Consider the following 13,962-nt stretch of genomic DNA (forward strand, 5'->3'; position numbering starts at 1 on the left):
TTATGGGCCGCCTATATCTGAAATATGACACAAACAAATAAATAAATAAAGATGCTGGCATACGTATCTCTATTATAGTCTGATATTACTTTTAATATTTCTATTCTAACAATAAATATAAATTTCTATTCATACTAAATATATTAAAACATGCATAATAATAAATACTAACCACTATTTTTAATGTTCATATCCAAATAATCTTATTCTTGAGAATTAGAGACTTGTTAAATTGATCTTAAGAAATATTCAATACAATGTTATTTTTAAAAATTAGAAATATTCTAAATTAACATTTTATTTTTAAAAATTAGCAATATTCTAAATTAATATAAAAAAATTCAACATTACTTCAAAAAAAAAACTCAAAAGCTAGGTTCTATCATTTTAAAAATATATTCAAATGATTGCAGCGGATAAGCAAGCATCGGATAAAGAAGCGGAAAATGAAATTATTTTATTTTACAAAGTGATTTATGATATTATTTAAATAAAATAATAAATAATTATGAACTTTATAAATAGAAATATAATAAAACTCATCATTAATAACATATTTTTAAATTCCATATTTCTAAAATAAAAAATTAATAATTAATATTGTCCAAAATATTTTCATAAAATTTTAATTGATCTTTAAATTTTAGTAATTAATATACAATTTTTTTATAGCATTATTTATTTTACTTTTGAATATTTAATTAGTTGGCAAATGATTTTGTTTTAAGTGATTTATTTTATTTGTTAAGGGATTTTATATACTTTTTATATTAGATACTTAATTTGAGAATCTATTTGTTTTAGTTTAAATTATTTTAGTTTACTTAATGTAAGTTTTTTTTTAAAGAATAAATTATATTAAATAATATATAATTAATGTTTAATTTTTTGCAGCTACTATTTTTTCTATTATATTATATTATAAAACCTCTAAAAAATAAAATTTAATTTCTAAGTTTAATTTACAACATTTAAAATATACAATGTTTCTAAATTTTAAACATAAAATATTACTTACTAGATTTAAAAATTAAACCTACATGCATACACACTAATATTTTAAGAGTAATATAACTTTAGTCTTTAATATAAATATATTTTATATTAGAACTAAAATAAAATTGATTTTCCTATTTGTATTTTTAGTAAACTAATCATTTTTTCTAAAGAAATATATTTAAAACTTTCATCATTCATACAATAAGTCATTGATATTTTGAATTCCATTTTAATTAAAAATTATTCATAGTGTTAATTGATTAATGTTTAGGATATTTCTTATAAATTTTTTGATAATGACTTTATTTCAAATATGTGAATTTAATAGATCTCAAGGTTGCATCAAATTATTCCTTCTCCACCATTTTTAAAACTACACATCACAAATCCCCTCTTTTATTTAATTGTTCCTCCATTATATTACCACTTTAATTAATTTATATTAATTCATCCTATGTTCATACACTTATTACTTCCTACCATAGGCACGATACTATACCATTCATGAATGCCAATTTATTTTTCCTTTAACCAATCAAACCATAGAATTTTAAATTTTTTTGCACTTTCATAATGTTTCTAATTTCTTAGCTCCATTACTTTTAGACAAGTGTTTTTATGTTCTTGATTAAATATGCAATATTGTACATAGATGACAGCTAATATTGCTTGCCCTTGTAACAGACTTCAAATCATCCAGAGCATTTGGTTGTGAGTACAAAAGCACCAGGTAAACTATGGGTTTCTTTACCGCATGTAGAAAGTTGTAATTAAAATGCTTGGTTGGTTTCAATTTTAAATCATTGTTTTGTCGTGTTTTGTAAATCTAATAGTCATATCTATGTTTTCCTGAGAGAAGAAACTTAGTGTTTTCTTCTTCTTGAGTTAATAGCTAGAGTTAGATTCTATGACCAAAGCCAAAATAATTACAGAAGATGGTGCCACCAGAAAAAAGGAAAATAGAAAGCATTGAACCTATAGATATAGAGAACTACAAAAACAAAAGCTTAAAGCCAATATCCAACATTGACAACGTACTTAATCAATAGGGATTGTCTAGGATTCCATCATTTAAATATAATATTGGAGATTGCTTATTTGATTCACTACAACTTTTGCTTGGCAATCAGTATACATCAACTGATCTTCGTAGAGGAACTATTGAACACTTTTTCAACAGTCTCAAAAAACAAGAATCAGAAGCAATTGCTTCTTACAACCATGAATTATATCCAGAGATACTTTACGAATTGCATAAAGTTAGAGACCGCGAAACACATTTGCAAAGAATGCAAAAACCTGCAAATCCTAACATAAGTAACGATGAGCAAGGTCTTTGGGGAGACATATTCTGCATACGATGGTTGTCAAAATGGTTGAATATAGGAATACACATTTGGTCATCTACAATGGGCAAAAAATACTTGCATTTCAACAAATCTTTAGCGACTAAACCATACTCACTTCTTTTCCATGATGCTAACCCACTTTCTGGTCATTTTGAACCACTCATAGAAATAGTGACACCGAGTTTGCAGAACCAGGAACAACTACGCAAAAAAATTGCAACTAACATAGATCAAAGCCATAAACAAATAAACAATAACCAAAAGGAGCTCATGAAACAGAGCACTTGCCTCCAAAAAATAAAAAATAGTATTTGAGACACCAATCAACAAAAACAACTTACAAAACAAATAACTTCTCTTCGGAGACTGAAAAAAAGCATTCGAAACAATAATCCAGAACAACTCTTTAAAAAAAGGAAAAGAGTATTATCTGCAACTGAAGTATTCCAAAATGCAATTGCAGACACACCAATATACATGTGCAGTATTTGTCAAACATTACATTTCAAGAAGAGTATTAAAAAATTTAGGCTTGAACAAAAGCAAACTTATTCCAGATTAGTAAAATTAAATTGCAATACATTATCAAATTTCATTTGTCACAACTGTAATACTGCATTAAAGAAAAACAAGATTCCTCAATATGCATCCTATAACATTCGAATGAACAAGCCAATGTAGTACGTGCAGATGCTAACACAATTAGAAGAACGTCTTGTTTCACAGCAAATTACATTTGCACAAATTTGGGAATTGGGACAGAAAAGATCTCAAGTTGGCTTAACTGGTTCAATAATCAATGTTCTTGTAGATAGTAATGTTACACAAAAAGCTCTGCCTTTATCAACTACTGATACAACAACAATCGTTGTATCCTTGAAAAGAAGACTAGAATACAAAAATGCATTTCAAAAGGGAATGGTGCGACCAAAAATTATTATGCAGGCACTTCAACAACTGCTAACAAGAACATTGTACAAAATGCAGAATGTCAAACTCAATAGAGATTGGAAACAAGTCCAAGAACCAAATAATGAGTTTGTTGAAAAAAGTGACATAGAAAACACTGAAACTGAATGCAAAAGTGATGTTGAAAATGACCCTTGTGAAACTTTGGTAAATGGATTCACAGAATCTATAAACATACATAAAATGCAAGACAAACTAGTGGAAATTGCACCTGCAGAAAACCAATGTCCAATTGGAATATTCAAAGATAAATATGCAGAAGAAATGAATTTTCCAACACTATTTTTTGGTAATCCACGTGACCATGACATCGACCAAAAACTATCCTATCAAAAAATTGCAAAGTGGGAATTGTTGCATTCACTAAGACACTTTTCATATCACACAACAAATCTTTTCTTCAAAACAATAAAAATACTCATTGATCAAGTCATGTCCACAATGTGGATAAGAATTCGTAAAGGACAACTAAAAGGAAGGAAGCTATTAGCAAGAGATGTTAAACACAAACCAAACTTAGAAAAAATACTCAAATCAGATATAGGATACGTTGACTTCAAGAGGATTCGTATGTCTCCAAACTATGCACATCAACTAAAAAAAGACATCTTTGCTATGATACGACAACTAGGACCTCCAACATTTTTCCTTACATTTACAAGTGCTGAACAAAATTGGAATGCTTTAATGAAGACACTCAGAGAACTATACAACAATCACCAGTCAACAACACATAACATATCAAATATGCCAGAAGAACTTACCACACATGAACTAATTAAGAAGGATCCAATAACTTGTGTACGGTACTATAGACATCGGATAAATGCCCTAAAGAAAATGATACTTTCAGACGAATCTTTTTTTGGAAATGTAGTAGATTACTTTTCAGTAACAAAATTTCAAAATCGCGGAAATGAACATGACCACTTTCTCATATGGGTAAAGGATGCACTTGTCTATGAAAAACAAAGCAATGGAAGTATTACAAATTTCATCGATACATATCTTACATGTGAAACAGAAAATTTTGATCCAGATATTGCTACTTTCCATAGACATCATCATACAAAGCAATGCAAAAGATCAATAAATAAACATTGTAGACATAACTTTCCATTTCCACCAATAAGAAAAACAACAATACTTGAGCCCTTGCCTGAAAAAGACAAAAGAATAAGCTCGATAGCGAACAAAATTAAGTGCAAACTTGAAGTTGCAACATACGATACATCTTTCACATTTAACAACTTCCTTAGTGAAATAGACATAACTGAAGAAAATTACATAGTTGCTCTGAGGTCAAGAATTCAAAGACCAACAATCTTCCTCCAAAGAAAGCCCTCACAAATTTGGAATAATAGCTTTGGAAAAAAGATACCTCTTCTATGGAAAGCCAATACAGATGCATAGTTTATTCTTAACGCTTATGCAGCTGCAATGTATTGCAGTTCATACATAGCAAAAGTTGATAGGTCTATGACAAACGCTTTCAAGAAAATATGCGATGATCATCAGCGAGAGAATATAGATGCACTCAAAATGATAGCCAAACTTGGAAATGCTTTACTAAACTTACAACAAATGTCTGCTCAACAAGTAGCGCATCTAGTTTTAGCCCTACCACTACACTCTAGCTCTAGAAAATGCATCTTTATTGACACACGATCACATAATGATCGTACATTTGTACTAAAACCAATAGAACAATTAAAGAGAGAACATGACAACTCTGAAAATGTGATGTGCAAATCATTAATTGAATATTACCTATGCCGGCCACAAGCTATTGCCAATTTGTGTCTAGCAGAATTTGTCTCGAGCTATAAAAAAGATGGAACTAAGCTTGAACCAAAAGCTAAACGAAACATTATACGTTTCATTAATTTCAATAAACATTTACAACTAGAAAACTATTGCAGAGAACAATTAATGTTATACGTTCCATTCATTATGACTGAAGATACATTCAGACAAACGTATGGCTCATGGGAAAAAGCTTATATGCATAATGGAAATATAATTCAACAGAACCGAGCAAAGTTTTCACACAACACAAATTTAACGTGGGGTGATATTGATCATGCTATTAATGAAATAGATAATAGCGAAGAAACCAAAGATAATATTTGCCAACAACCAATAATTGAAACACTCGACGAAAAATATGACATGCATGAAGACATAAAAACCAAAATTTTTGGCAGCTCCAAAAATACAAGTCCAAAATCTTTTGAGCTTATACAACTCCCTCAAATAATGAGCAATAATGAGTGTTATAACTTAAGGAGAAAGTTAAATGGAGAGCAACAAACAATTGTCAAGGATATCGTGATGAAAAAACTTAAGGACATAAAAACTCCTCTGCATCTTTTCCTAACCGGAGGTGCTAGAACTGGAAAAACATTTACAACAATAGCCATTTTTCAAGCACTTATTCGCATTTACAGTAGTCTCATTAACAACGATCCAGACAAACCTAAAGGCTTAGTAACTGCATATACAGGAAAAGCGGCATACAATATAGGTGGAAGTACATTGCATTCAACTTTTCACATACCTTTTAATAAATCAAATTTTATTCCACTTAGTACAAAAACATTGGATACAATGTCAAAGAACTATAGTCAATTACACGTGCTCCTCATAGATGAAATTTCACTAGTAGGTTCCACCTTCTTACGTTACATTGACAAACACTTGCGTGACATAATGCAATTGCTAACAACATACTTTGGCAACCTAGACACAATTTTCTGTGGCGATTTCTATCAAGCACTTCCAGTACTTGACTCAGCTATTTTTGATAACAAACCATTGACAATAGAATTAATGCCCTATAATTTTTGGACTAATAATGTGAAATGCTATTCACTAAATAGTACAATGCGTCAGAAAGATGAGAAATTTATTTCAATTCTAAATAACATACGTTTAGGGCACCATACACAACATGATATAGACTATCTCAATGAAACCTGTCTATGACCACCACCTATCGATCCAACATTTCCATATCTATTTTACCAAAAAAAAGATGTGGCTACACACAACAACAATATGCTTTCCAAAGTTCCTGGAGACTATATTATATTAGATGCAATAGACTTTGAAGATGAAAATTTTAATGCAATGCGACTATATACACATACAATGATTCTACCAGTCCAAATAGTTGTGAAGCCAAATATTCTTGTCGAAATTTTTGCAGGAAACTATAACACAAAGGATGGGCTAGTAAAGGGCTCAAATGGAATATTTAAGGCATATACCAAACAAGAAGAACTCGACATAGTTTGGATACAATTCAACAATGCAAAAATAGGCTAGGAACAAAGAAACAAATTATGCCAATATTACATTCAAGGCATTCAAAAAGATTGGGTTCTGATTCTTTGAATTGCAAGACCCATTCCCAAAATATCAACTACTGGAACAGTTCGAATCAGAAAACAATTTCCAGTACAAGTAGCATGTGCTAGGACAGTACATAGAACCCAAGGCCTGACAATGGATGGTCTTGCATTTGATCCTAGTGACATAACACAACATGACTTAACATACACAACACTTTCAAGAACAAGATCAATTAATTCATTATATCTCTTAAAACCTTTTATTCTAACAAATTTCAAAATCCACAAAAAAATCCATCATGAAATGTCTCGGCTATACTCAGAAGCAACATGGAAACTTGAAAATCAACTACATTGTACAGCTCACAATGAACACATATTGCTATGCACACTGAACACACGTAGCCTACATGCTCATGCAAATGACATTTCAAATGATTGGGATATCATGTCCGCTGATATCATATGTCTACAAGAACTATTCTTCTTCCCACGCAACACCGATATTCTTTTTGGAAAATACAATAACCATTCAATGTATCATATACACGACATAACAATACTTACTTCAAGCAATCTCCTCATAACCAATTCAATAGAACATAGATCTAAAAATATTGAAGCTATAACAATTACCCTCAAACAAACAGATTCTCAACTCAGTCTTTCTAATGTTTACATACGACCACATACAACAATTGCCGAAATCAAAACACTAATTACTGAAATAGCTACAACCTACATATCAAAAAACAAGTTTTATATTGTTGGAGATTTCAACATAAACATGTCCACACAAAACATAACTTCAATAACACTCATAAAACATATGCAAAAATACAATATTCAATTCATCTCAACTCAAACACACAACATAAACAAACCACTCATTGACCATGTATGGACAAATACACCAGCAATTAGATGCTCTATCAACAAAATTGAAGCATACTGGACAGATCATCTTGCAACATTCATTCACCTATATGCAATTTAATTCTAACTTGGTTTATGTCTACAACATCAATGATTCCACCAAAATGACTAGCAAGTGAACCACCACAAGATCAACAGGAGCCGACCAAAAGGTATTTTAAATTTAAACTTTGCAACTTCTTCATTCTTCCAACCTTCACATTCTGCCAAATATTTGAACATTAACTTTTTTTTCCCTAAACTATTGCAGGACAAAAGAGGACAATGAACCATGTACATTAATAGAAGATCTAAATGCAAAAAAGGCAGGGCAAACTTTCAAAGGTGATGTCTTAGTGGTTTATAAAGCCTTCTTGGACAAAGTAAATAGAACACATGAAGTACTACGTGTTGATCTTACAGATTGCAAAGGAGAGCTTACTATAACATTAAATATCAGTAACAACAACCTTCTTACCAGGCATGAAAGTAAAATAATCCCAGGCATGGCATTAAGAATAATAGACTTCGACATAGAACCAAAATCAGATTTTGATCGAGGAGATAGTGATTGCATACTAATTCTAAAAGAGTCCAGCATAGTTGAAACAATACCAGCTATATTGCATGAATACAAATTCATTCCTGGTACAACTATAAAGAAATTACTAACAAGCACAGCTAATTATACCACTGGAACAATTGGTGCTATTGTTTTAGCAGCATACAAAAAATGTACTCAAAATGTGCTTGAAATCAAAGATGGAAACAACGGCATGAGCAAAGCACTGGTAAGCTAATACGAACAACTTCATTGATACATCTATGAAAAAAAATCTTTATTTCCTTCTTTCTATTACATTTTACGATTTCACCATGTCAACTTCTAAAACTAGAAAACTAACTCTATTACTTGTGATCAGCTATACATGCATCCAGCTTTCACACCCCAATATATTCAGATACACCACCAACTTGAAAGAAATGAAATACCATCATTGCTCTTTAGAAACATAGCTAAAAGAATTGATCAAAAACCAGCTCTACGAACAACTCTAGCAACATTTAGCTGCAACCTACAGAACAAAAGAACATTAGATACACTCCATGTGCTACTGCAGACTCCAATTAAGGTCAGTGATTCCAGATCTTTTGTCATTTTACTTTATCTTTTTATCTTTCATTTTTTAAAGCATACTAATACATGCACATTGTAAACAGGTCATGGGAAATTTGACTATAGAAAATGCATACTCAAGTCCATTCCATGCTTCTTGCTCAAAATGTGGTCACAGATTTGAAAGCTACGGAGCATTGAATGGAGAAAAAGGATACTGCAACCGATGCAAGGAACATGTCCGATACAAGTATTCATTGTACCTGAAAGCAATTATCACAAATGATAGCCAGCAACCAGTTCATTGCTCTATCGAAGACAATATTGTACAACTACTACTTCCTGCTCTTAAAGACATAGATTATCAGCAGTACATTGATGACAAATCAGAAGTAATATTTATGCTCCGAGACTTTTCAGCAATTGGCACATACACTCTTAACCAGTACAATATCATCACCTGTGTAGTCCTTATGAATCACTAAACTAGGCATCAAACAACAAAGGTACTTATTCTTTATACTTGTCTGTTTTTAATTACAAAAAATCAATTACCTTTTCTCTATTAAACATCATTTACAATGGACTAATAGTGTTACCAATTTTGTAGGTATCATGTTTGGCCACCAAAATGATATACCTCCCTAGTACATTGAATGTAAAAGTTTCTTATATGTATCTCCCACAACATCAAAGCTTTGTAAAGTCAAAATATCTGCCTCAATTATATGTATATATACTATTTCAAAAGTAACCAAATCTGCATATACAAATTCAGGACAATAAGGTTTGTACTTTGAAAACATACCTAGTTAAAGACTCAATTAAAGACATTACTATTTAGAACATCATGAATTAAGTATTTGGAACATGTTTTCTCTACATTTAAATTGGTTTATGCTTCACCTTGCTTCAGTAAACTTGCATATAAATTAATCTAGACTTTAAAATGCCAACCATATCTACATCTAAGTTTTATTAGATTCATTAAAACTGTTTTTAAATAAAAAGTTTCCCCTCCTTTCAAAAATCCCAAAGTATTCATCTATTGTAAAGTCCTCTTGCAACTGTCAAGTTTTCAATGTCATTATGATTTAAATGCCTACTGCATATTTTTTAGTGAACATATCACTTAATGGCATAACTTATTTCTATCATGCATATGACAGGAACTATGACGCTACGCGTCACTTGTATCTGAAATGATAAGAACAATTGCCAACTGAATAAATAAAATTTTGACGCTTGCCTTGCAAACTCATAACTATTTCATATTTATGTACCCCCATAACTTGCTCCGTCCCTCGTTATTGAATGGGAAAAAAATGGAAAACAGTTTTAACCATTTATCCTCCGACAACAAGTTTTTGGTAGAATCGAACCTTGAAAACCAAATGAGGACCTTTTTGCTTCAGTCTGGCAGGGCTTACGCTCGTTGAGGAGCAAAGATGTAATGAAGACAACTGTGCGTTCAAATGTTTTACCCCTTTCCACACAGGTTGGATTCTCTTCATTTTAGATCTGTATGTTTTGCTATGCCTAGAATTGCCGGATAGAAAACATACATTAAAACAGTATAAAGAAAACCTATATACAATCGTAACAATGGCTTCTACAATTATGGAGTCTTTCTTTCAGAAGAGCCTGGATGATCTTGTAAAGGGCCTTCGAGTTCAAATGATAGGAGAAACTCGGTATTTAAGCAAAGCCTTAGATGAAATTCATAAGGAAATAAAATCAACAGATCACGAGACAAAGGCTGTGGCATTGCAGAAACTCACATACTTAAATATGCTCCAAGGATTTGATATGTCTTGGGCTGCTTTTCACGTCGTTGAAGTTATGAGCATGCCCAGATTCTGTCATAAAAAAATAGGGTATTTAGCGGCATCCCAGAGCTTTAAAGAGGACACTGAGGTACTATTGCTTATAACAAATCAGTTAAGGAAGGATTTAACGAGCATTAATGAGTTCGAAGCAGGCCTCGCCCTGGAATGCTTATCAAGGATTGCAACCCCTGATCTTGCCAGAGATTTAACCCCTGAAATTTTTACACTTCTCGGGAGCAGTAAGCACTATGTAAAAAAGAAGGCCAATCTAGTTCTTTTGAGGGTTTTTAGCAAGTACCCAGATGCTGTTAGGGTTGCTTTTAAGAGATTGGTGGAAAATCTGGAAAGTTCAGATCACCACGTTTCTTGTACTGCAGTTAGTGTACTTTGTGAATTGACCATGAAGGAGCCAAAAGCTTATTTGCCCTTGGCACCGGAGTTTTATAGGATTTTGGTGGACTCTACGAACAATTGGATGCTCATTAAAGTTGTGAAGGTGTTTGGGGTCCTAGCACCTTTGGAGCCCAGGCTTGCCAAAAAGATTGTAGAGCCTATCTGTGAGCATATGCATAAAACGGCGGCAAAGTCTCTACTGTTTGAGTGCATAAGGACTGTGATTTTGGGCTTGACTGATCACAGTGGGGCAGTCAAACTGGCGATGGAAAAATTGAAGGATATGATACAGGAAGATGATCCCAATCTTAAATATCTTGGATTGCAGGCCCTCGGTAGTCTTATGCCTAGACATATATGGGCAGTGTCTGAGAATAAGCAAGTAATTGTAAAAGCTCTGAGTGATGCAGATCTTAGCATCCAGTTGGCTTCTCTGCGCCTTGTTGTTGGGATGATAACTGAGAACAATCTTGTGGAGACGATAGGTGTCTTGATGCATTATGCATTTATATCAGATGGTGAATTTTGTAATGAGATCCTTGGTGCTATTCTTTCCACCTGCAGCAAGAACTTGTATGAGTTGGTTGTTGATTTTGGCTGGTATGTTACGATTCTCGGTGACATAGCAAGGATCCCTCATTGTAAACATGGTGATGAAGTGGAAAAACAGCTTATAGATATTGGGATGAGGGTGAAGGATGTCAGGGCAGAGCTTTTGCATGTAGCTCGCAAGCTACTCATTGATCCTGCTTTGCTTGAGTTTCCATTCCTTCACAGAGTTCTGTCTGCTGCTGCGTGGATTGCTGGGGAATATACTGAACACTCTCAAGATCCATTTGAAATTATTGAGGCTCTGCTACAGCCTCGAACAAATCTTTTGCCACCAGCTGTGAGGTCTGTTTATCTCCAGTCTGTACTCAAAGTCTTTGTTTTCTATTGTTACAATCATCTTAAGAGAAGCAAAGCTTTTGTCTCTGAATCCTCTCTGGGAGACTCGGGAGTGCCAGAGGAAACTCAATTTCTTTCTTCAGTGATTGAGCCTTCAATTAGAGCTGTAGATTCAAAATGTAACAAAACTTTGAAATCGGCGATGTCTGGTTTGTCAATTTTGAAGAGTGAAATTGAGATTGGGTGTGTGAAGCTAAATGAAAAGGCTTCAAGTGGTGGGCTTCAAAGAAGCAATTCAGCAAGCAAGGTTGTTGAAACAAGGAGAAGCTTGGTAGATCTCGGAGGTGGAGAAGATTTTAATCCAAGGGCAACTGTAGAACTTTCTGCCCGAGCAGATGCATTTATGGGTGTAGACAGCGCAAGTACCATCTTAGTAGAAGATCAAGTACACAAAGCTGAAAATTCAGGAAATGAGCACGTTACACTTGCTGACTTTGACCGATTAGTTGAGCTAATCAAACTAAATGTCAGCCCTCTTTTGGAAAGTAAAGATGTGGAAGTACAAGAGAGAGCACGTAATTTACTTGGTCTTTTAAAAGCACTAGAAGATATTATAGGATGTTTGGTTGAAAAGAAAAGTTCTCTACAAATTGATGATATAGGGGCAAGCCAAGGCAACAAGGCTATTGAAATTATAGGATGCATGTATAATATTTTTGCAGAAGAGCTTAAGCCAGTTTCAATACATGCTCAAGGAAGAGTACCAGTACCAAATGGCATTACTCTAAAGGAGAACCTTGATGACTTGGTTCAAATCCTTGGCAATGAGCAGTTTATATTTGATGAAGGAGGCGAGTCATCTATTCATAAGCACAGAGAGTGGGATGACACCTCTCTGTTTAGTCAGTGCACCAAGGGAGAGACAACACCAATTGGGGAATCAACATCATTGTTGGCCCAACATCGCCAGCGGCATGGTGCATTCTATTTACCTACAGGAAAAGCTGAAGCCAAAACTGATGATTATCCACCACCTCACACATTGCAGAATGATTTTCCTCCTACTACATCTTTGGATGTTAGCAAAGATATTTTGAAGCTTGCTGAGCAGTCTTTTCTCTCCACAAAGCCACAACAGGCAAGGACAAAAGCACGACCTGTAGTGGTTAGATTGGAGGAGGGAGATGACATGCCATGCTTAGCTAACAAGCAGATCAAGGATTGGAAAGATGATTTTATTTCAAATGCTATCAAAGATGTTCTTACCGGGGATAAAAAGAAGCATTTAGCAGGATCGGATAACAGAGATGAAGAAAATCTTTCAAAAACTTCATCTACTGGACATCGTCGTCGATCAGGACGGCAGTCTGAATCTTCATCCCGAAGAGAGGAGAAGAAAGAGGTAAAAGTTAATGATAATTTTGCCGATGTTTCAAAGGGGCGTATGGATTGTGTGGAAGGAGAAGACACTGAGAGACATAGCACCAGCAGGCACAGACATTCAAGGCATGCTAAGAAAGAATATAAAGAACCTGTTTCAGATTCTGAGGAAAGGGATGGACATCAGGGACGACATCGGAGAAGACATGCCAAAAAGGAAAATAATACTCACACTAAGCATCAAAATCGACAAAGAGCAGAGAGTCCTCTTCAGGTGGTTCCCCAAACAGCAGTTATTCCAGATTTCCTTTTGTAGTGTATGCATCTTTTGCTATATGTGTTTTCATCAACAAACAAAGACAACAAAAGCCAGTGGCCATCCTTTTCATCTCTGACAGTGGTTGTTGGAACTTGCTATGTTTTTTGGTAGGTGAGTGCAGTGATGATTAATTCTTTTCCAATATTTGTGCAATGTATACACTTTGTTCATTCATTCATTATTTTTGTAAAGAAACTATATCCTTTTTAATGATTTTTTCAACAGAAATTTTCATATTTTGTGCTTAGCAAATTTTAAACAAAGAATCCATAATAGACATGGATTTTTGCAACAATTTTCTGTGATCCGTGCTCATTGTTCTCTGATTGTATATATTCTATCATCTCAGTTTTGGAATCATTTTTTAATATTGCAAATTAAAATACAGAAATTGACATATTTGGAATCAAATTACCTACTCAATTACCTTTCCTCATTTACAGGAGCA

The 13,962-nt window shown here is 33.4% G+C and overlaps 1 protein-coding gene across 1 annotated transcript; it reads left to right on the forward strand.

The window, feature by feature from the left end:
* The first annotated feature begins 9,991 nt into the window (after positions 1–9,991).
* On the forward strand, positions 9,992–13,750 carry DELTA-ADR (delta-adaptin). The gene has a single exon (XM_089813165.1). The coding sequence runs from the start codon at positions 10,311–10,313 to the stop codon at positions 13,509–13,511; it is 3,201 nt and encodes a 1,066-aa protein (XP_089669291.1). The 5' UTR covers positions 9,992–10,310; the 3' UTR covers positions 13,512–13,750.
* The last annotated feature ends 212 nt before the right edge of the window (positions 13,751–13,962 follow it).

Source organism: Cupressus sempervirens, chromosome 2 (assembly GCF_028749045.1).
Source record: "Cupressus sempervirens isolate cs-2001-9-10 chromosome 2, ASM2874904v1, whole genome shotgun sequence".
NCBI classification, from domain to species: domain Eukaryota; kingdom Viridiplantae; phylum Streptophyta; class Pinopsida; order Cupressales; family Cupressaceae; genus Cupressus; species Cupressus sempervirens.

What these genes read in the sequence shown, in the direction of transcription:
- DELTA-ADR (XM_089813165.1), top strand. Translation starts at nt 10,311, where the DNA reads ATGGCTTCTACAATTATGGAGTCTTTCTTTCAGAAGAGCCTGGATGAT.